We start from the raw sequence: 21,929 nt of genomic DNA on the forward strand, positions 1-21,929 counted from the left end.
ATCCCAACTCCAAGAGCCAGGTTCTTACTGGGGATCAGATCTGCACAGACACGAGCATGACAGCATCACTCCAGGGCTCCAAAAGATCCCATCAGGCACTTGAAACTGGAAAGCAGCTGATACAGGGAAGCCCTCCTTTTCACCATGAAAAAGCAACTTACAGCAGTGGTCCTCAGACTTTCTGCGCACCGCAAAGCTTTAAAAATCCTATGCCTTGGGGTGCCGGGGTGGCTCAGGTGGTTAAGGTTCCAACTCTTAGTTTTAGCTCTGGTCACGCTCTCACAGTTTATGGGATCAAGCTCCACGTTGGGCTCTACGCTGACAGCACGGAGCCTGCTTAGGATCCTCTCTCTCCCTTTCTCTCTCTCTGCTCCTCCCAGGTGTGTTCTCTTTCTCTCTTTCAAATAAATAAACTTAAAAAAAAAAAAAAATCCTATGCCTCAGGCAAACCCCAGACCCATTAACTTGAAACCTCAGGACAGGGCCAAGAGAGCAATGCGTCTGCAAGGTTCTCAGGAGGCTGCGATAGGCAGCTACATTTGAAAACCCCATGGCTCTCGGCTCTCACTGTCTGATGCCATGGTGTGGTCCAAATCCTCCTCGCCAGAAACCAGACAGCCTTCACTCTTGAATGTCGGTGCCTCCTCCAGCAGACTAGCGAGGAAGGCCACGTACGCTTGTGGCACAGTTGGATTCCTGGGCCAGGGAGTCAGGGAGGGCGAAGGTGTGGAACGAGAGGGGCAGGGAGACATCACCGTTTCTCATAGACCGTGCTGGGGACCATTGAGAAGGTGTGATAAGCCCAAGGGACCGCTGAAAGAAGGTGGTTGGGAAAGGATAAGCCCACAGCCCGCAGATCCGACTCCGGGAGCTTTAAGCGGACGTTCAGAATGAGGCCTAAGGAAGCCAAGCCTTGCAGACTGTATAACCAAGAATTAAAGAAAAAAGAGGACAAAGCCACTGTCAGTCCCCAGGCACCAGATCTGGCAGGGGTGGGGGCTGGTATCCAAGAGAGATTGAAGAACCAAAGGACGATCCTGGAGGCAGCTGAGGTGGAAGGGACCCCCCTGCTAACGGTGTGGACAGGCAGCACCTGGGGATCCTGATGGAAATGCTGGGGCTGTCTCCACTTGCTTTGTCAGAGGGATCATAAGGCAAGCAAATCGCCTCACCCCCACAGAATGTGAGACTATGCTCCTACACAGAAACCACCCTGGAATGGGGGTGGATATTCAGGTCATGAAAACACAGAGGCAAAATGAAATCATGCAAGCAGTTGAGGAAACAGTCACGGCCAATCGTAACAAGGAGAAAACACACGTCATGTCAATTACCTACCTCCACATACACGGCCTGCCCCGGAGCCAGCTCAAACATGGAAGGCAGGATTCCAAAGGGAGGTTGCTCAACGAAGCCCAAGGTTGCGACAGCCTTAAAGAAAAGTGGAAAATTACACAAGAGTGCGGAAGAGATTGTAAAATCCAGCAGTTAAGATTACACACTTCTCGAAACATCCATTTTGCAATCTGAAGGATATTAAGGACCATCCGGTACACAGTCAGTGAAGAAACTGAGGCCCGTCCATTCAGCAAGCACTCGCTCCACCTTCCCTGGGCACCAGGCGCGCCTCCCAAGGCTCCCAGAACCCCTGTGAAGGGCTGACCACTGGTAGGAGGAGGAAGGAACACCACTGACAAGTGCTTCACACGTGCAGCAACAGCGTGAGAGAAGGCCTCATCCAGGAGATGGGCTCCCCCAGCACAGTCCCTTCCCCACCACCATGCCCGGTGTGACTGGCACCAGCTTGCGTGTCTGCCTCCATCCCCAATCTGCCCCTGGGGCTCGAAGCTGCAGCCAGAGCTGAGGGGAGCCCCCACCTTGCTGGCAAGGCTGCAGCTCGATTGCCGACAAAGGGAGCCGTCTCAGCAGGCCGGGGACACAATCCCACACCTACGGGACCCCAGCAGGTAGCAGAAGTGAGCGAAACGTGTGTCCTCCGGATCTATCGCTTGTGTTCCAGAGACACAGTTACCAAGAAATATCCCGCCCACAAGAAAAACAACCGTGTGCACATGCGGTCGACGGTGCAGTGCCGGGCTCCAGCCAGTGGGGCTGCGGTGAGGCCTGGCCCAGCGCTGCCCGGCTGCCAGTTTTTCAGAGACTGGAAATGCAGACTTTTACATGAACTCTCCCGGCTTCTCAAGGTCGTCTCAAAAAATGATTTTAAGCACAGTGCCAAATAAATATGCACACAGAATTCAGTCCAACAGCTGCCACCTTGTGACCCTGTATCTCTTAAAACATTGGCGGGGCGCCTGGGTGGCTCCGTCTGTTGAGTGCCTGACTTCGGCTCAGGTCACGATCTCGCGGTTCGTGAGTTCGAGCCCCACGTCGGGCTCTGGGCAGATGGCCCAGAGCCTGGAGCCTGTTTCTGATTCTGTGTCTCCCTCTCTCTGACCCTCCCCCGTTCATGCTCAATGTTTTTTAAAAAAAAAAAAAAAACATTGGCTACAGTGGTGACCGCCTGAAGGAATAAATGCAGCGACACGTGAGCCAGGCCTGGGAGGGTGAGGGAGGTGAGACCACCCGCCCAGGTGACACGGGTGTCAGCACCGGACTCCGTACGTCTGGATCCGCATGTGGATCACGGCAGCTGGGGGAGACGGTACACCGTTCTTTTTCCCGTGTGTTTCCCATCACAGGTGCACTCCGGGAAGTCCCCACGGGGTGGCGGTGGGGGGTTTCCTTTGCCGGATTCGTTCTCGCTTCGGGTAGCAGTCTGCGGTCACTTACCCTGGAGCTCAGTGGCGGCCAGCTCTTTTTAGGCATGATGCAGAACTTGCCGACGCTGAAGCCCACGTTTTTGCACAGGAACCTGGTTATCTTCATTCCCCCGATGAGGCAGTAGCCACAGTCCAATACCGGTGACACTGCAGCCATAGGAAAAGACGCACATGAGAAATAACCCGTCCTCCGGAGAGGCCCAGCCAGAGCTCAGAGCAGCCGTGGCCCGGCACCCAGAGCAGGGGATGAATGGGGACACTCCCTGACCCCCACTCCCACGTGGCAGCCTCCACGCACTGAGGGCTAGGAGTCTGTGCCCACTGTGGACTCAGGCCTCGGCCAGGACCACCCAGCATGGGCCTGGGGGTTGTGGTGAGAGTCCTAGCTTCTAGTCTGTGCCCAGGCTTGTAAATGAGGGGGCCCAGCCAAAGCCGGCCTTCCAAGGAAGCTGCTCCCCCCCCAACCCCCGCCAGAGCCACAGAGGCGACATCTGCCGAGGGCCCTAGGCACCTCTTCCTTGCCTCTGTGTGGCGCAGGCCCTCGGGGGTGTCCACGAGTCAGAGGAGCCCATGCTGGAGCTAGCTGGGCTGCTAAACTCCTCTCCTCATGCGTGCGATTCGGAGTCAGCCTCCACTGGGAAGTAGGACAGTTGGGGTCTGACACCGTGGAAGTCTGCATGGTGTCCCTCCTTAGGACCCAGAAGCCCCTCCCCAAGAGGACCAAGTCGTGCGCTGCCACAAAGGGGCCCTGAGAGCAGGCAGCCTGACTGAATCCCGGGGAGGGCAGCGCGCCCACTCACATGTCAGCACTGGGGGTGGCCTCCGGGCTTGCAGGGGGATCACGAGCGTGTGGGCTGACTGGGTCTCAACTAAAATGAAATCATCAAAATTCCCGAGGCAGTCGGGAGAAAACTGGACGATATACTGGCAGGTCATCCCAGGGGCCACCATTCCGCCTTTTCCTGGGAACATCCCTGTGCATGAGAAAAGCAACCGATGAGGATCTGGGGACCAGCCGGCCACCAGGGCTTTGACTCAAGGGCTACAGACGGCAGCCAGAGGGTACAGCGAGTCCCCACCACAGCTGGGGCTGCTCCATGAGTAGATGCTGTCTGGGCCAAGGCCACGGCGACGGCAGAACAAGGGCACGCGAGGGGAACAGGCTGTGAGGGCAGGGAATCCAGGTGAAGACACCAGGGCTCGGGGCAGGGAGCAGGCGGGTGGGGGTTGGGGGCGTGGGGGACATGGTCCATCTGGAATAGTTAGGTGAGGCCACGCCTGGCCTGATGGGACAGCAGAGAGCCATTCGAGCTTCTGAGCATAGTGGGGGAGGGGAATGACTCGATCAGGCTGTTCTTGGGATTTACAACACCGTGTTCACGGAAGCTGGAAGGCCAGCTGGGAAGCCACCGCAGTGTTAAGTTTAAGTGACGAATGAGGACGGCCTGATCGGATGCAGCGGCAGAACGGGGGCAAGCAGAGAGAGGGCAGGCCCGGGCCTGGAGGAGTGACTGGAGAAAGGGCCTGACAGGTCTCAGAGACACGGTCAGGAGGATGGGCTGGCGGGTGGGCGGGCTACTGGCAGAGCACGAGAGCCCCAGGGACTCAGGGAAACGCGGGCCCAGGCCCATCAGAGGGCCACGCGGGCCGGTGCCAGGAGCGAGCCCAACACACAATTCCGAGGCGGTCCAGACCACGGCTGGGCTGACTCACCCAATCCCAGCGCGAAGTACGGCGTCGACGGCGGGATGACTCTTAGGCAGCGGCTGGCCGCGGTGGTGTTCTGTAGCGAGATCGCCATCTGCCCAAAGGTAAAGGGGAGCTCTTTTAGACAGCAATACACACGGACGAGTGACCCGAGGCCCGGACGGACTACCTAGCGCGGAAAGCGGGCAGAGGTAGAGATGAAATGAGTCTAGGCTGGCCAATGGGCACATGGGGATTCCTTTTGCCCATCTATCTACCTTCGATTGCATCTGGAAAAAATACAATACGAGGTGAACTGGAAGACGGGAATAGATCTGACCTCGCCTTTGCCCGCTTTAAAACAACAGCTGCTGTGTACTGAGTATCCGCCATGTGCCCTATCAACCTCACAATAACCAGGAAAAGGCGGGAGTTCTCGCTCTCTCACACCGCAGAAGCTGAAGTTCCCAGACGTTCCTTAACCCGTAGAGTTTTGAGATGTGAGCCCAGGAGATCGGGCTCCAACGTCCTGCTCACCTGGCCTCTTACTTGCCGACTTTTCCCCTACGTATATCCCTCTGGGCCACTTCTTCCCATGGGCACAGCGAAGAGAGCTATAGGCACCTGTATGATAAGGTTGTAATCGGGCCTCCCTCCAGCACTCAACCCATCCAACCCTATCAAATCCTGCCTTCTCTTCTTCCTCTCTCAGACTAGGAGACCCCCGGGGGCAAGGCCTAGGATTCGCGTACTGCTAACCCCCACCAGAAGAGGAGCTCGTACGCAAACATACCTTTTGCTTCGATTTTGTGAAATATTACACCGGGGAAAATGGATAAAGTATAACATGACAAAAGCCAAGTTTCCATCACCCAGTTTAATAATAAATCATAAAAACACATGGGGCGCCTGGGTGGCTCAGTCAGTGAAGCATCCGACTTTGGCTCGGGTCATGATCTCACAGTTCGTGGGTTCGAGCCCTGCGATGGGCTCTGTGCTGACCGCTCAGAGCCTAGAGCCTGCTTCAGATTCTGTATCTCCCTTTCTCTCTGTCCCTCCCCTACTCACTCTCTCTCTCAAAACTGAATAAGCATTAAAAAGTACAGAGGAAACCTATCCTAGCCCCTTTTCCCTCCACCAGATAACACCTACGTAAATTTGAAGTGTGGGTCTTCATACTTTTATTCATAGGTATGTGCTCCTAAATCAACACTTATCCATTGTTGGCCAATACATTTGCACCAGTGTATCTGTGAACCACCCCCAAGTGTGCAGAGAACCATATTATGGTTTTAATCTTCATTTCTCTGTTATTAATGATAATGAGCACTGCTTCATATGTTTATCTGCTATTTGGGGTTCCTCTTGTGTGAGTTGTCTATCCATATCCCTTTACAATTTTGCCATTGTGTACTTTGTCTTTTTCTTATTTTTAAAAAATGTTTATATCTTTATTTTTGAGAGAGAGACAGACAGACAGAGAATCCCAAGCAGGCTCTGCGCTGTCAGCACGGAGCCCAACACGGGGCTCGATCCCACGAACTGTGAGATCATGACCTGAGCCAAAATCAAGAGTCAGACGCTTTACAGGCTGAGCCACCCAGGCGTCCCTGTCTTTTTCTTATTGATTTGTAGGAGTTCTTGATATATTCTGGGTGCTCATTCTTTTTAAGGTACATGTTATAAACAATCTCCAAGTTCATAACTCATATTTTTTGAGGTACAGTCTCCAAACTGTTAATGTAAAATTTATTAGCCTTTTGTGGTTTGTGCTTCTGTTTCATGAAATCTTTCTATGTCTCCTATATTTTCTTCTTTAAAATTTATTTGAGATCTTTGCTGGAAAGTACTTCACTTAGGGTATGGAGTGAGGTAGGGATTATAGTATCTTCCATGCAGCATGGATGCTATCTCAGTCTTGTCTCTGCAGGGGTGCACACGTGCACGGAATAGCCTGAGCAACAGCATGTGCAGTTTCCCCCATCAGGCTGCTGTTCCCTCAGAAACATGGAGCCAGCTGCACCCACTGCTGAGATTACCAGTCAAGGTGTCCATGGCAGCAGCCGGTCCTCGCATCCACTGAGGCATTAAGACAGCCTTTCTCCAGGGGCGCCCGGGTGGCTCAGTCTGTTAAGCATCTGACTTCCGCTCAGGTCACGATCTCATGGTTCCTGAGTTGGAGCCCCGCCTCGGGCTCTGCGCTGACAGCTGGGAGCCTGGAGCCTGCTTCAGATTCTGTGTCGCCCTCTCTCTCTCTGCCCCTCCCCCACTCGCACTCTGTCTCTCTCAAAAATAAACAAACGTTAAAAAAAAAAAAAACAACAACAACTTTACGACAGCTTTGCTCCAGCCACACAAGGCAATCCCCTGGCCAGTGAAAGGCAGGGGCCAGCGGTTTACAAGGCTTCTGAGGGGATGGCTTCTGAGGGGATGTGCGACAAGCACAATGAAAGCGTCAATTGCATGTAATGGCAGTCAGCTCAATGACACATTCTCAGATTGGCTCTTCCTCCTTCCCCGCACTCCCTTTCCTCACTCCTCTCTAGAGATGCAAATGACAGCACCTGCCCTCCCCGCTGCAGGCTCTGCTTTGTGGGGCACCCCGGCTGTGACAGCTGGCATCCGAGGAGTCCTAAAGCAGCAGACCCTTAGGATGCAAGTCGAGAGTCGGCTCTCCCAGCAGTCAGGTGGCAATCTAGGACTCTAGCTGCCGGGCAGGAGGGTGTGGTGAGCCCTGGTATGCAGTGCCCCACAATTGGCATGGTTGTCACCCACGGCCAGCTGAAATGAGGTGCAGGTGGAGGTCAGGCGCTGAAACATGGGGTAGCTACGGTGCCCGCAAGGTCTGGGGCCGCGATAATTATAAGGGCTGCAGAGTGGGCTGGCTTTCCTTGATGGCACTGGAAGGCCCAGAGGAAAAGATGACAGGCTCAGAGCAGCGAACTGCCAACTCGAGGCCCACCGTGAGGACATTCCTCGCATTCCTGGTTACACACAATTTGCTCCGGTGTCTGTGTGGGTGTGCACGCGCGCACTCCTTGCTTGATTTGGTTTGCCATTTTTCACCTGGTATTTCTGTACCTATGTTCTTTTTTTTTTTCTTTCAGACGCCTTTTTTAAGTTAGCAAAATACTGAATGGAAACAAAAGAACAAGTATATGAAAGCTATAACCCCCTGGCTTACAAGCTACGGCCTCTGTTCCTACCACAACCCTTCAGCCTTCTGCTCACAGCCTGGGTCCCATGTGCCCTCGCGTCAGGACGGAGAAGCTCTCTCGAACCTTCCGGGGGCTGGGGACTGGGAGTGTACCTATATTCCAAAGCAAATCTGGCCCATGATTTTCGTTGTCATAGGTCGTCATCTGGCTTTGGGGTCAGTGTAACATTAGGCTTAGTCTGTTCAGGCTCGTCTACAAAATGCTGTAAACCGGTTGGCTTACAAACAACAGAAATTTATTTCTCACAGTTCTGGAGGCTGACAAGTCCAAGATCAAAGTGCCAGCATGGTCACGTTTTGGTGACGGCCCTCTTCCCGCTTCATAGCTGGTGCTTTCTCACTGTGTCCTCAAAGTAGTGGAAGGGGCAAGGGATCTCTAGAACCTTTTTTACAGAAGCATTAACCCCCGGGGCACCTGGGTGGCTCAGTCGGTGGTTGAGGTCCGACTCTTGATTTCGCCTCAGGTCATGATCTCATGGGTTGTGAGGTGGAACCCCACATCAGGCGCTGAGCTGACAGTGCAGAGCCTGCTTGGGATTCTCTGTCTCCCTTGCTCTTCGCCCCTCCCCCACTTGCACCCACGCACACTTAGGGTCCAGCGCACGCTCTCTCTCAACATAAAATAAACTTAAGGAAAAAAAAAAAAGCACTAATGAGGCCCCACCCTCGTGACCTAAGCACCTCCCAAAGGTCCTACCTTCTAATAGCATCCTCTTTGAGGGCTAGGGTTTCAACATATAAATTCTAGGAGCACATGAACATTCAGATCATAGCAGGCTCATCACCCAATAATGAGGGTATTCTTGTTCTGGTCTCTGAAACAGTTTATACATAATAGGGGTTAGTTTCAATGGCTGGTGATGGACACCTGTCAAGTGATCTGGGCCTAGCGTTACTTTTGCTAGAAAATGGTTTTGTTTTGTTTTAGTTATTTTCATACAAGTTGGATGGTCACATAGGTAAAGAGTCAGAGGTTTTGGAAACAGAAATCCTGCCTTCTTCCCCTGAATCCCTCTCCAGCCATTTTCTGCAATACTTTTTCCTCCTTTGGCTGATCATTTCAGAATATGTCTCCAAAGGGCGTGCCACTTTTTCCTCATTTGCATGCACGTATTACGGATCGAGGATATGGATGTTCTCTCTCTCCTCTCCCATATCCAACTCACCATACGATATGCCCTTCCTCTCCCCCATCTTTCCAATGTAAGTTATATAATATTACTCGGTTAGAACAGTCATTGATGTTTACATTATTGTCACTGTGTAAATGATATTCACAACTGAGCATGAAATTGTCCCTTATATAATTATTGTCTTTCCAGAGTTAATAATCAACTGATTATTTTCTTTAATAGGTACTTGTTAATAATTAAGTCTCTCTGCACTACTCTAAAAATCTCTTTCTAAGATGTCCAGATGTATCAGGGACCCTTAATGATCCCCCCATAAGTCACCCCCATAAGTCAATCTATGCCAGAGCCTTCTGGCCTCTTCCAGTCTGGGCTGCTCTCCTGCTACACCTACTGCTAACTATCACCCAGGACAACCCCTGGGTTGGCAGATTTAAGATACATCCACAAGTTCTTTGACACTCCTCCCATTGAGAGGTGAGGTCTATGCAGCTTCCCCTGGAATCTGGACTAACCTTAGTGAGTCACTTGTAACCTACAGCATGCAGAGGAAATAGGGACTTTCTCTACTTGTCTAAGGTAATCTTCAAGGTTAGGTCATACAACCTCCATCTTGCTTGCTGTGACAATCACTTAGAAGCTCGGATACTCACTCTGAGTTGCAATGTGCGGTCTGATTACACTGAGGTGGCCACTCGGTGAGGAAACCCAGGCCGTGGGGAGAACCCACGTGTCGTTACTCTGGTAGACCCCCTCAGCTGCCTACTGACAACCAACCACTTGCTATGCAAGTAAAAATGCCCCAGACAATTCCAGCTTCCGGCTTCCAGGTCACCCCTAGGCCCTCTTTATAGCTGAGGCCTCAAACACTGTGGAACAAGTCATCCCCACTGTGCCTTATCTAAATTTCTGATCCAAAGAATCTGTGAGCATGATAAAATAGTTGTTTTAAGTTGCCAAACTTTGGGGAAATCTGCTTTGCAGCAACAGCAACTGGAAAATCACTTAACCATTAGGAATCCGGGGATTTCCCTCCCCTCTCTCCTACGCTGGATCTTTTGTTTTTCACACACCAGCCCTCCTCTTCCTTGGTTTACTCCCTTACAGGAGAGCATGCTCCCTAACGGTTTCCTCACGAAGGGTGCGTGGAACATACACTTGTAAAAAAAACTTTACAATTTTGAAAATGTTTTTATCTTTAAACGTTGTCGTTTAGTTGGGTAAACGACATACGGACATAGTCATATACCTAACAAATGCAAGGCGCATTTCTGAGAGATATCACTGTGGTCCCTGGGTGGTGGCTCAGCTGGTTAAGCGTCTGACTCCTGATTTTGGCTCAGGTCATGATCTCACGGTTCATGAGTTCGAGCCCCCCTCTGGGTTATATCCTGGCAGTGCAGACCCTGCTTGGGATTCTTTCTCTTTCCGCTCTCTGCCCCTCCCCCACTCTTGCTATCTCTCAATATAAATAAATAAAACTTAAAAGTCTAAGAGATATCACTAGATATAATTCAATTTATGTAACAGACTGTGGCAAACTGTATTTCTCTTTTTGGGAGGCTTGCTCTGGGGAAACCAGCCACTGTGCTAGGAGGAAAGGGGAGGGGAGGAGATGGAAGGAACTAGCTGATGTGGAGAAGCCACAAGGGGAGGAAGTGAGATCTAAGCTGAAGGCCAGCATCAACCAGCAGACATGTGGGTGAACGGCCCTTCAGAAACTTCTAGCCTCCAGTCTTCTGGTTAGGACTCCAGACATCACAGTAGAAATAAACTGTCCTTACGATATCCTATCTGATAAGCAAGCAAATGTCTGTTTACACCACTAAGTCTTGGGGCGATTTGTTACATGGTTATACTAACTGGAATACTGAATATATTAAGATAAAATGAAAGTTGCCCTTAAAACCATGCCAGAAAGGGCCATTTCAAGTACTTTTTTTTTTCTATCAAGTACCCTGAACCACTTTTATTCTTAAGCTCCAGAACATAATACATCTGAGATATATGCCTTCCCCTGTATAAATGCTTAGAATCCTGCAACTGTACAGACATCCACTTACTGTGGAGACTTGACCCTGAGCCTCACTAAAAAGCCACTAGATGCAGAGGCTTCCAAGAGTAGAATTTGATTCCAAGATTCATCAGGTGACTGTGGGGGAAGGGAGCCATAAGCACAGAATGGGAAGAGGCAATGTGGAATTAGACGGTAACTAGAAGCATCAGTACAAAGTCATGATTTTATTATTTTTATCTTTTAAATATTTTTTAAAATTTACATCGAAGTTAGTTAACACATAGTGTAATAATGATTTCAGGAATAGAATTTAGTGATTCATCACCTACATACAACACCCAGTGCTCATCCCAACAAGTGTCCTCCTTAATGCCCATCACCCATTTAGCCCATCCCCCTCCCATAACCCCTCCAGCACACTGTTTTTCTCTATATTTGAGAGTCTCTTATGTTTCGTCTCCCTCCCTGTTTTTATATTATTTTTGCTTCCCTTCCTTTATGTTCATCTGTTTTGTATCTTAAATTCCATATATGAGTGAAGTTATATGATATCTTTCTCTGACGGACTTATTTCACTTAGCATAATACACACTAGTTTCATTCACGTTGTGGCAAGTGGCAAGATTTCATTCTTTTCGATTGCCAAGTAATACTCCGTTGTGTGTGTGTGTGTATGTATATATATATATGTATATACGTATATACATATATATATATATACTACATCTTCTTTAGCCATTCATCCATCGATGGACATTTGGGCTCTTTCCATACTTTGTTTATAGCGCTGCTATAAACATTGGGGTGCATCTGTCCCTTCAAAACAGCACTCCTGTATCCTTTAAATAAATAGCTAGTAGTGCAATTGCTGGGTTGTAGGGTAGTTCCATTTTTAATTTTTTGAGGAACCTACATACTATTTTCCAGAGTGGCTGCACCAGTTTGCATTCCCACCAGCAGTGCAAAAGAGTTCCTCTTTCTCTGCATTCTCGCCAACATCTCTCACTGCCTGAGTTGTTAATTTTAACCATTCTGACTGGTGTGAGGTGGTATCTCATTGTGCTTTTGATTTGTACTTCCCTGATCATGAGTGATGTTGAGCATTTTTTCATGCATCAGTTGGTCATCTAAATGTCTTCTCTGGAGAAGTGTCTGTTCGTGTCTTTTGCCCATTTCTTCACTGGGTTATTTGTTTTTTGGGTGTTGAGTTTGATGAGTTCTTTATAGATTTTGGATACTAACCCTTTATCTGATAAGTCATTTGCAAATAACTTCTCCCATTCTGTAGGTTGCTTTTTAGTTTTGCTGACTGTATCCTTTGCTGTGCAGCTTTTCATCTTGATGATGTCCCAATAGTTCACTTTTGCTTTTGTTTCCCTTGCCTCCTGAGATGTTGTTGAGTAAGAAGTTGCTGCAGTCGAGGCCAAAGAGGTTTTTGTCTGCTTTCTTCTGGAGGATTTTGATGGCTTCCTGTCTTACGTTTAGGTCTTTCATCCATGTTGAGTTTATTTTGTGTATGGTGTAAGAAAGGGGTCCAGGTTCATTCTTCCGCATGTTGCTGTCCGGTTTTCCCAACACCATTTGCTGAAGAGACTGTCTTTATTCCATTGAATGTTCTTTCCTGCTTTGTCAGAGATTAGTTGGCCATACGTTTGTGGGTCCATTTCCGGGTTCTCTATTCTGTTCCATTGATCTGAGTGTCTGTTTTTGTGCCAGTACCATACTGTCTTGATGAGTACAGCTTTGTAATACAGCTTGAAGTGCGGGATTGTGATGCCTCCAGCTTTGGTTTTCTTTTTCAGTCTTTGTTGCTTTTGGTCTTTATTTACTTGTTTTGTTTTGTTTTTTCATCTTCTCTCCCTTCAGAGAATCCCCCTTAAAATTTCTTGCAGGGCTGGTTTAGTGGTCACAAACTCCTTTAATTTTTGTTTGTCTGGAAAATTTTTATCTCTCCTTCTATTTTGAATGACGACCTTGCTGGATAAAGAATTCTTGGCTGCATATTTTTCTGATTCAGCACATTGAATATATCCTGTCACTCCTTTCTGGCCTGCCAAGTTCCTGTGGAAAGGTCTGCTGCAAACCTGATCTGTCTTTCCTTGTAGACTAAGGACTTATTTTCCCTTTCTGCTTTCATGATTCTCTCCTTGCCTGAATATTTTGTGAAGTTATGTTGACAGTCAGTTTTTGTTGAATCTAATGGGAGTTCTCTGTGCTTGGTTTCCTTTTTCAGAATTGCTTTGGGATTGAAGCAATCAATTTAGTTTGTTCTAGCTCTGTGAAGAATGCTGGTGTTTTTTCGATAGGGATTGCACTGAATATGTAGATTGCTTTGGGTAGTAATGACATTTTAACAATATTTGTTCTTCCAATCCATGAGCATGAAATGTTTTTCCATTTTTTGTGTGTGCCTTATTCAATTTATTTCATAAGTTTTCTATATTTTTCAGTGTATAGATTTTTCACCTCTTTGGTTAGGTTTATTCCTAGGTATTTTATGGTTTTTGGTGCAATTGTAAATGGGATCGATTCCTTGATTTCTCTTTCTGCTGCTTCATTATTGGTGTATACAAATGTAACCAACTTCTGTACATTGATTTTATACCCTACGATTTTGCTGAATTCATGAATCAGTTCTAGCAGTTTTTTGATGGAATCTTTTGGGTTTTCCATATAGAGTATCATGTTATCTGTGAAGAGTGAAAGTTTGACTTCCTCCTTGCCCATTTGGATGCCTTTTATTCCTTTGTGTTGTCTGATTGCTGAGGTTAGGACTTCCAGTACTATGTTGAATAACAGTGGCAAGAATGGACATCCCTGTCATGTTCCTGACCTCAGGGTGAAGTTCTCAGTTTTTCCCCATTGAGGATGATATTAGCAGTGGGTCTTTCATATATGGCTTTTAAGATCTTGAAGTAAGATCCTTCTATCCTTACTGTCCTGAGGGTTTTTATCAAGAAAGGATGCTGTATTTTGTCAAATGCTTTCTCTGCATCTATTGAGAGGATCATATGGTTCTTGTCCTTTATTTTATTGATGTGATGAATCACATTGATTGCCTTGTGGATATTGAACCAGCCCTGCATCCCAGGAATAAATCCCACTTGATCGTGATGAATAATTCTTTTAATGTATTTTTAGATCTGGTTGGCTAGTATCTTGTTGAGGATTTTTGCAGCCACGGTCATTAGAGAAATTGATCTGTAGTCCTCCTTTTTAGTGGGGTCTTTGTCTGGTTTTGGAATCAAGATCATGCTGGCATGATTTTAAATATGTATACAGCTGTGTATGGACAAATGCATAGACATGTGTATACATACATATGCATATATATGGTTGAATCCATGCAATTACTCTTTTTCTCCAGCTCTGTCCATTGAAAGGACCCAGAACCAATGAGACCCCAGCAGGAAACAGCAGATCTAATGCTTGGACCCTGATTCCTAAATACCAAGTTTCTGTGTTCTCCACATAAAAGAACAGGGCTTCTTAGAAACTGATTCAAGAACTGGGACAAAGTGAGTTTAAGATGAGCCTGGAGCATCTTGTAATGCCAGAATGTAAGGAAGTGCTAAAAAAGAAAGCGAAAGAACACAGAAGACCACTTGTAAGGCTCCCACTGGACAAACCTAGTATAATTACATAAACTTTAAACAAACTCATTCTAGGCTAACACAACTTCGTTATCCAGAATGATTCTAAATAGATGCGCCCTTGAATACTGGCCAAGGAAATGAACTCTATGCAATAGCTACATTTTATGGTACTACTAGGATACATGTTTTGAAAAAGATAAAATCATCAATTGGTCAAGTGGGGAAAACCCAACTACTTCACTAAAACTGACCAAACAGACCTTTAAGGTGTATTCTCTTGATCAGACCTATGCTGACCAAAACACTGGGTACAAAATAGGTTCCAAGTGCTTCTTATAATATTTATAATTGCCCTGATGTATTTTACTCTCCTCCACTGTGGGATATTCAGGTGTTTAAATGTTGCTATTCTGCCAATATCAAACTGACATCCCAAAATGATTTTGCATCAGAGACTAAAACCCTTCTGGTTAACTCCCATCCTTTAGGAAATTTTGACCAAAATGGGAGGAGTTGAGAAGTTTTGGAAGAGTTGAGGGCAATGGTGCAGACCTGGCCTAAAACAGAGATACTAACAGCAAACACTGGAAGATTCACTGTTCCCAGACTGCAAGTTTTTTTCTCTCTCCTCTCAGTTACAAATTTGTTTTTGCCTTTGTTCATTGACAACAGCATACCGACTACTATTCCTCAAATGGGCATGCAGATAACAAATTCCTCTGAATTATCCTTTGAAAACGTCTGTCTACTAATGAGTCTTCCAATCCATGAATATAGTATATTCAGTATTGTGCTGGTAAATGTTTAATGACAGGTTCTTGGAGATGGTGGAGAGCCATAATTTGATAGTATTTGCTGGCTTTCATGGTGTAAATACTTCCTCTGTGGTCGATTTCAAGATACCATCACTGAACATGGAGTTGGGGAGAGATGTGCATGGTACATTCTTCTGAGCTACTATGACCTGGCTCCAACATACTACTGGCTATATATCTATTCATCTATTTGGGTCTCCTTTAATTTCTCTCAATTATATTGTTTAGTTTTCTGTCAAAGTCTTGTACATATTCATTTAAATTTGATTTATTTAAATGCACTACAAACTATCATATTTTAAATTCGCTTATAATAGCTTGCTCTGGTACATAGGAATAAAATTGGTTTTATACATTGACTTTATATCTAGAGACTTAATAAATTCACTGATTAAATACAATAGGTTATCTGTGGATTTGGATTTTCTGGGTACACAATCATGTCATCTGTGAATAATAACAGTTTTATTTTTGTAAATTCCTTCTGTCAAATTATGAAAGATTTATTTGATTTTCAGTTTGCTTAGAGTTTTTTAAATTATGACTAGATATTAAATTTTGTCTGCATCTATTGAAAGATAGCTATGTGAGTTCTCTCCCTTACTGTTAAATGGGGAATTCTACTTATTGCTTTTCAGATGTTAAACTAACTTTGCACTGCTAGATCAAACCACGCTGGTTATAATTTTTTTTAAGTTTATTTATTTTGAGAGAGCGCGCATGCACCCCTGCCTGTGCACCCAAGCAGGGGAGGGGCAGAGAGAGAGGCAGAGAGAGAATCCCAAGCAGGCCCTGCACTGCCAGCGCAGAGCCTGATGCAGGGCTTGAACTCACCAACTGTGAGATCATGACCTGAACTGAAACCAAGAGTCAGATACCTAACCAACTGAGCCACCCAGGCACCCCTGTAATGCTTATCATTTTCATATAAAGCTGAATTCCTTTTGGTAATGTTTTCTTGGGAAACTCTGCAGTTCTGTTCATGACAAAGTTTAGCTTTTCTTATAATAATCCTTTTCAGATTTTGGTATCCAAGATTATGCTTTTCTCATAACACAAGTTAGGCTGTCTTCCCTTTTTTTCTATTCTCTGTATTGTTTATAAAAGGTTGTTGCATTTCTTCCTCATAGATTAGAGAGAATTCACAGGTGAAGCCATCAGGGCCTGAACTTTTATTCGTAGGTTTGTTGTTGTTTTAGACAACTTTACTGAGATATAATCTCCATGCCACAACTCACCAACTGAAAGGGTATAATACAGTGGTGTTTAGTATTTTCATAGAGTTGTGCGACCACCACAATTTTAGAGCTTGTTAGAAATTGTGAGGTTTTAAATTATAGATTCAGTGTCATAAGATTTTTCGGGTGGCTTATTTTCTCTTGATCTGTTTTGTACATTGTATTTTCCTGCAAATGTCTCTATTTCATCTACATTTTCAAATGTCTAGATATAAAGTTGTTCATAAACCTCTTATTTTTCTAACATCTGTAGGATCTATATCTTCTTTTCCTTGATATTGGTGACTCTGTACTTTCTTTTCTTTTTGATCAGCTTTGCTGGGAATTTATTAATTTTATTAATCTTTTCAAAGAACTATGGAAAGAGCCGAAGTGTCCATCAACTGATGAATGGATAAACAAGATGTGGTTGATACATATATACAATGGAATATTACTCGGTGATCAAAAAGAATGAAATCTTGCCATTGGCAACAAAGTGGATGGAACCAGAATGTATTATGCTAAGCAAAATAAGTCAGTCAGAATAAGAAAAATATTATACGACTTCACTCATATATGGAATTTAAGAAACAAAACAGATGAACATAGGGGAAGGGAAAGAAAAATAAGAACAGAGAGGGAGGCAAAGCCTAAGAGACTCCTAAATAGAGAAAACAAATGGAGGATTGCTGGAGGGGTGTTGGGGTGGGGATGGGCATTAAGGAGGGCACTAGTTGGGATGAGCACTGGGTGTTATATGTAAGTGATGGATCACTAAATTCTACTCCCGAAACCATTATATGCTATGTGTTAACTAACTTGGACTTAAATAAAATTAAAAAAAAAAATCATTTCAAAGAACTAACTTTTGGCTTTGTTGATCCTACTGCATATTTGCTTTCTATTTCACTTAAATTTGTTCTTGTTTAGGTGGGTGGCTCAGTTGGTTAAGTATTGGACTCTTGGTTTCAGTCGAGTCATGATCTCATGGTTTTGTGAATTTGAGCCCCACACTGGGCTCTGTGCTGGCAGTGCAGAGCCTGCTTGGGATTCTCTGTCTTTATCTCTCTTTACCCCTTCCCCACTTGTGCTTTTTCTGTCTCTGTCTCTGTCTCAAAAAAGAAAAAAAAAAAACCCATAATATAAATTTGTTCTTTTTTTTTTTATTATTATTTCTTTCCCATTTCTTTGGGTTTAATTTGCTATTCTAATTTTGGGAGATACCCACATAGTGGATTTTCAGACTATTTCTCTTCTAACATGTAAATATAAGTCTGTACATTTTCTTCTAAGCTTGGCTTTAGCTGCATCCTACAAGCTTTGATGTACCATTTTAAAATGATCATTCATGGGGTGCCTGGGTACTCAGTCAGTTGAGTGTCCAACTTTGGCTCAGGTCATGACCTTGAGGTTCATGAGTTTGAGTCCAGCAACAGGCTCTGTGTTGACAGTTCAGAGTCTGGAGCCTCGGATTCTGTGTGTGTCTCTCTCTCTGCCCCTACCTCCCCCCTCAAAAATAATAAATAAACATTAAAAAAATTTTTTTAAATATTCATTCACGGGGCACCTGGTGGCTAAGTTGGTTGAGTGTCCAGCTCTTGATTTCAGCTCAGATCATGATCCCAGAGTCATGGAATTGAGCCCCAAATTGGGACTCAGCGTGGAGCCTTCTTAAGGCTCGCTCTCTCTCTCTCTCTCTCTTTCCCTCTGCCCATCTCCCCTGCTTGCACCCTCTCTAAAAAAAAAAGATAATGATAAAAGATTATCATCCATATATAGTAAATAAGGCATGGAGATGAAAACTATAGCATAGGGAATATAATCAGTAATACTGATATTGTGATAACATTGTATGGTGACAGATGGTGGTGACTTATCATGATGAGCATTGAGTAACATGCAAAATTGTTGAATCACTATGCTATACACCTAAAACTAATATAGCCCTGTGTATCAATTATACTTCAATTACTTCTTTAAATGATCATTATTTTCTATTTTCTCATTTCCATTATGATTTCTTTGGTTCATGAGTTTAGTAATGAACTGCTGAATTTCCAAATATTTGGGTAGTTGCTAGTTATATTTTTGTTGTTGGTTTCTATATTAAGCCCACTAGGTTCAAACTCTATATGCGTTTAGTCTTTTGAAAAAAAATTAAAGATGTATTTTTGTTTATTTATGGAGGCTGCATGCTCAAGTGGGGGAGGGGCAGGGAGAGAGGGAGAGAGAAAGAATCCCAAGCAGGCTCGGTGCTTTGCGTGGAGCCCGACATGGGACTTGGCCTCACAGACCACAAGACACCACCTGAGCCAAAATCGAGACTTGGATGCTTAACCGACGGAGCCACCCAAGCACTCCAGTCCTTTGAAATGTTTTGATACTTGCTTCATGATTCAGCACATGGACAATTTTGGTGTTTCATGTGCACTTTTAAAAGAAAATACATTTTGCGAGTGCTGGCTGTAGTGTTATATATAACTCAATTAGACACAGTTTGTTAATTGCTCGATTCTTCTATATCTTTACTGTTTGGGTCTAGCTGCTTTTTAAGTTTTTGAGAGAAAAAAATGTTAAAATCTCCTACATGTTTGTTATTGTATCTGTTTTTCTTCTAGTCTTATAAAATTTTGTTTATGCATTTTGAGGCTAAACCATTTGTGTGTACACATTTTAAATAGTATCTCTTGGATGGACTTTTTTCAACCTTTGTCCACTATGAAATGTCCTTTTTTCCTTTCTATTAATGCTTCTCGCCTTCTCTGATATTAGTAAATCCACACCACCTTTCTTGTGCATAAAATTTAATGTATCTTTATCCCTCCTTATATTGTCAATCTTTTTGTACCCTCACTTTTAAGGTTATCTCATATAAGCAGCATTTAGTTGGTTTTTGTTCTTATTCACAGTCTGAAGGTCCTTCTCTTTTAATTGGGGTACCTGGTCCATTTACATATCATGTAATTATTGTTGCTTTTCATTCCTTCTTGCATTTCTCTGCTTCCATATGAGTGTCATTTTCTTCTGATTAAAAATTCCTTTGGTGTAGATCTTCTGGTGATGGAATTATCATTATCTGATAGTGAATTACCAGTTTTCATCTGAGAATTTCATTTTATCTTCATTTTTTAAAGTTTATTTATTTTTAAGAGAGAGAGAGGGAAGGAGGGAGGGAGGAGAGGGCATGAGTGGGGGGTTGCAGAGAGAATCCCAAGCAGGCTCAATGCTCAGCGTAGAGCCTGACACAGGGCTTGATCTCACGACCGCGAGATCATGACCTGAGCCCATACCAACAGCTGAATGCTTAACGGACTGAGCCACCCAAGCATCCCAACTTATCGTTGAAATTTTTGAAGAATATTTTCACTGGGTTTAGAATTCTAGATTGAAAGTTACTATCTTTCATCACTTTGAAGCTTCCAAGTATTTGCTAGCTTCAAACATTCCCATTAGAAGGTGGTGGGTCTTTTTTCTCCAGATGCTTTAAGTTTGGGTTTCCCCTACCTTTTCTTTGGTTTAGAACAGAATTTTACTATAATATGCCTGGGTATGATTTTCTTTTATATTACTGCTTAGGGTTGTTAGTGTTTTGCTCTATGGCTTGATGTCTTCATTACTTTTTGGTCACTGTCATCCACTAAGTTTTCCAACCCTGCTGCTGCCCCCATGCTCTCTCTCCTCCCAATTACACAATAGACCTGCTTACTAGGTCCCATATTTTTAAATGCCACTTTCTGTATTTTTTCTTCTTTTTTCCCTTTGTGTTTTAGTTTGGATCATTTCTACTGACCTCCCTGTAAGTATTATCTTCATCTGTGTCTAATTTGCTGGTAAGCCCTTCCATCGAGTAATTTCAGTTCTAGAATTTTCATTTCTTGTGGATTCCTATTCTTCAGGTTATCTAGTTATAATACAGCCATAACTGGAAATCTGCCTAATACATGTATGTTTCTAACACTTGGTTTTGAGATACTATACTTATAAGAGTTGTAAAAAATAATCCAGAGAATTCCCATATGGTCTTCACTCAGCTTCTCCTTATGTTAACATTTTCATAACAAGAGAACTATGATCGAATCTAAGAAATTAAGCTTGTTACAATATATTAACTAAAGTAAGAATCTATGTAAACTTTTCCAATTTGTCCACTAACTTCCTTTTTCCATTGCTGGATCAAATCCAAAACTTGAAATTCCATTAGGTTCCCATGTCTTTTTAATCTCCTAGGATCTGTGACAGTTCCTTAGTCTTTCCTTGTTGTCCATGACCTTAAGCATTTTAGAGAGCACTGGTCAGTTATTCTGCGCAGTGTCCTTCTAGAATGGTCTTCAGTTGGGTTGGTCTGATGTTTACTCATGATTACATTGAGGTTATGCATTATTCACAAGAATATCATACAAGTGATGTGCCCTTCTCAGTATGTCATATTGGAGGTATATGATACGTATTAGCAGTGATGTTAAAATTAATCATTTGGTCAAAGTCCTATCTGCCATGATTTGCCATGGCACAGTTACTATTTTTCCTTTGTAATTACAAAGTATTTGGGGAGAGACTATGCAATCATCTGTTTCTGCTAAAACTTTTACCCCCAATTTCATCATCTATTGGTATATCCTGCCTGCAGATGTTATCAGTGTGATATTTAATGGTAACTTTTTTATTTCTTTCATTCTTTCTATGTATTAATTAGAATTATTCTGAGCCACTTGGCTGGCTCAGTTGGTGGAGCCTGCGATTCTCGATCTCGGGGCTGTGAGTTTAAGTCTCACACTGGGTATGGAGATTACTTTAAAATTACAAAAATGTTTTAAACTAACTTAGAATCCTTCCATAACAAAGAGTCATCCCTTCTCCTCCATTTATTTATTCAGATGTTTACTTATGCAGTATGAATTCATGGACTTTATTTTATTCTTCGGGTTACAATCTGAATACCATTATCATTTATTTTGTTGTTTGAAATGTTTCAACTTTGGCCATTGAGAGCTCTGTGTCCTTTTGATATGCCCCCTCTTCCTGTCTCTCTTTTTCTTTCTCTCATCACTTCCTTACACCTTATGGCACCACAAGATGTTCTAGGGTCACATATTTCCCCTGTCTCAGCCCTGGAATTAACTAATGTACCAAGGAGCCCTAGTGCCTTTTATTGGAGAATGGTACTTAGAAACCAAGATGTGGACACTAGGTATGCTAAGTGCTGCTAGGATGCCACGATTTCTGTTCCTCTCGGTAGCTGCAACTAGGAAATACATTCAAGTGTACTAACTTATGCATTCACACACATCTATATTTATTCTTGTATGTATCCACCTGTATGTGTAATACATAAACACATTTCGAAACCACAAATCCATTATTTGTATCTCTGACTACAACCCAGCACCCAAGAGCTCATTCTAGCACTCCCTTTCCTTATTTGTAACTTCTTTCTGCAACAGTGAAAAACCTAATTCTCATCCATA

The 21,929-nt window shown here is 44.3% G+C and overlaps 1 protein-coding gene across 3 annotated transcripts in view; it reads right to left on the reverse strand.

Moving 5' to 3' along the window:
• Positions 1–21,929, reverse strand: part of DLEC1 (DLEC1 cilia and flagella associated protein) — an 89,714-nt gene that overhangs the window by 32,717 nt on the left and 35,068 nt on the right. For all 3 annotated transcript variants that reach the window (XM_027040685.2, XM_027040684.2, XM_053221677.1), the window contains exons 7-10: positions 4,497–4,584; positions 3,584–3,757; positions 2,794–2,930; positions 1,339–1,431 (exon numbers count right to left, since the gene is read on the reverse strand). In XM_027040685.2, coding sequence (XP_026896486.1) covers positions 1,339–1,431; positions 2,794–2,930; positions 3,584–3,757; positions 4,497–4,584 — 492 coding nt within the window. The remainder of the gene's footprint in view (positions 1–1,338; positions 1,432–2,793; positions 2,931–3,583; positions 3,758–4,496; positions 4,585–21,929) is intronic.

The sequence above is a fragment of the Acinonyx jubatus genome, chromosome C2 (assembly GCF_027475565.1).
Source record: "Acinonyx jubatus isolate Ajub_Pintada_27869175 chromosome C2, VMU_Ajub_asm_v1.0, whole genome shotgun sequence".
Classification (NCBI taxonomy): Eukaryota; Metazoa; Chordata; class Mammalia; order Carnivora; family Felidae; genus Acinonyx; species Acinonyx jubatus.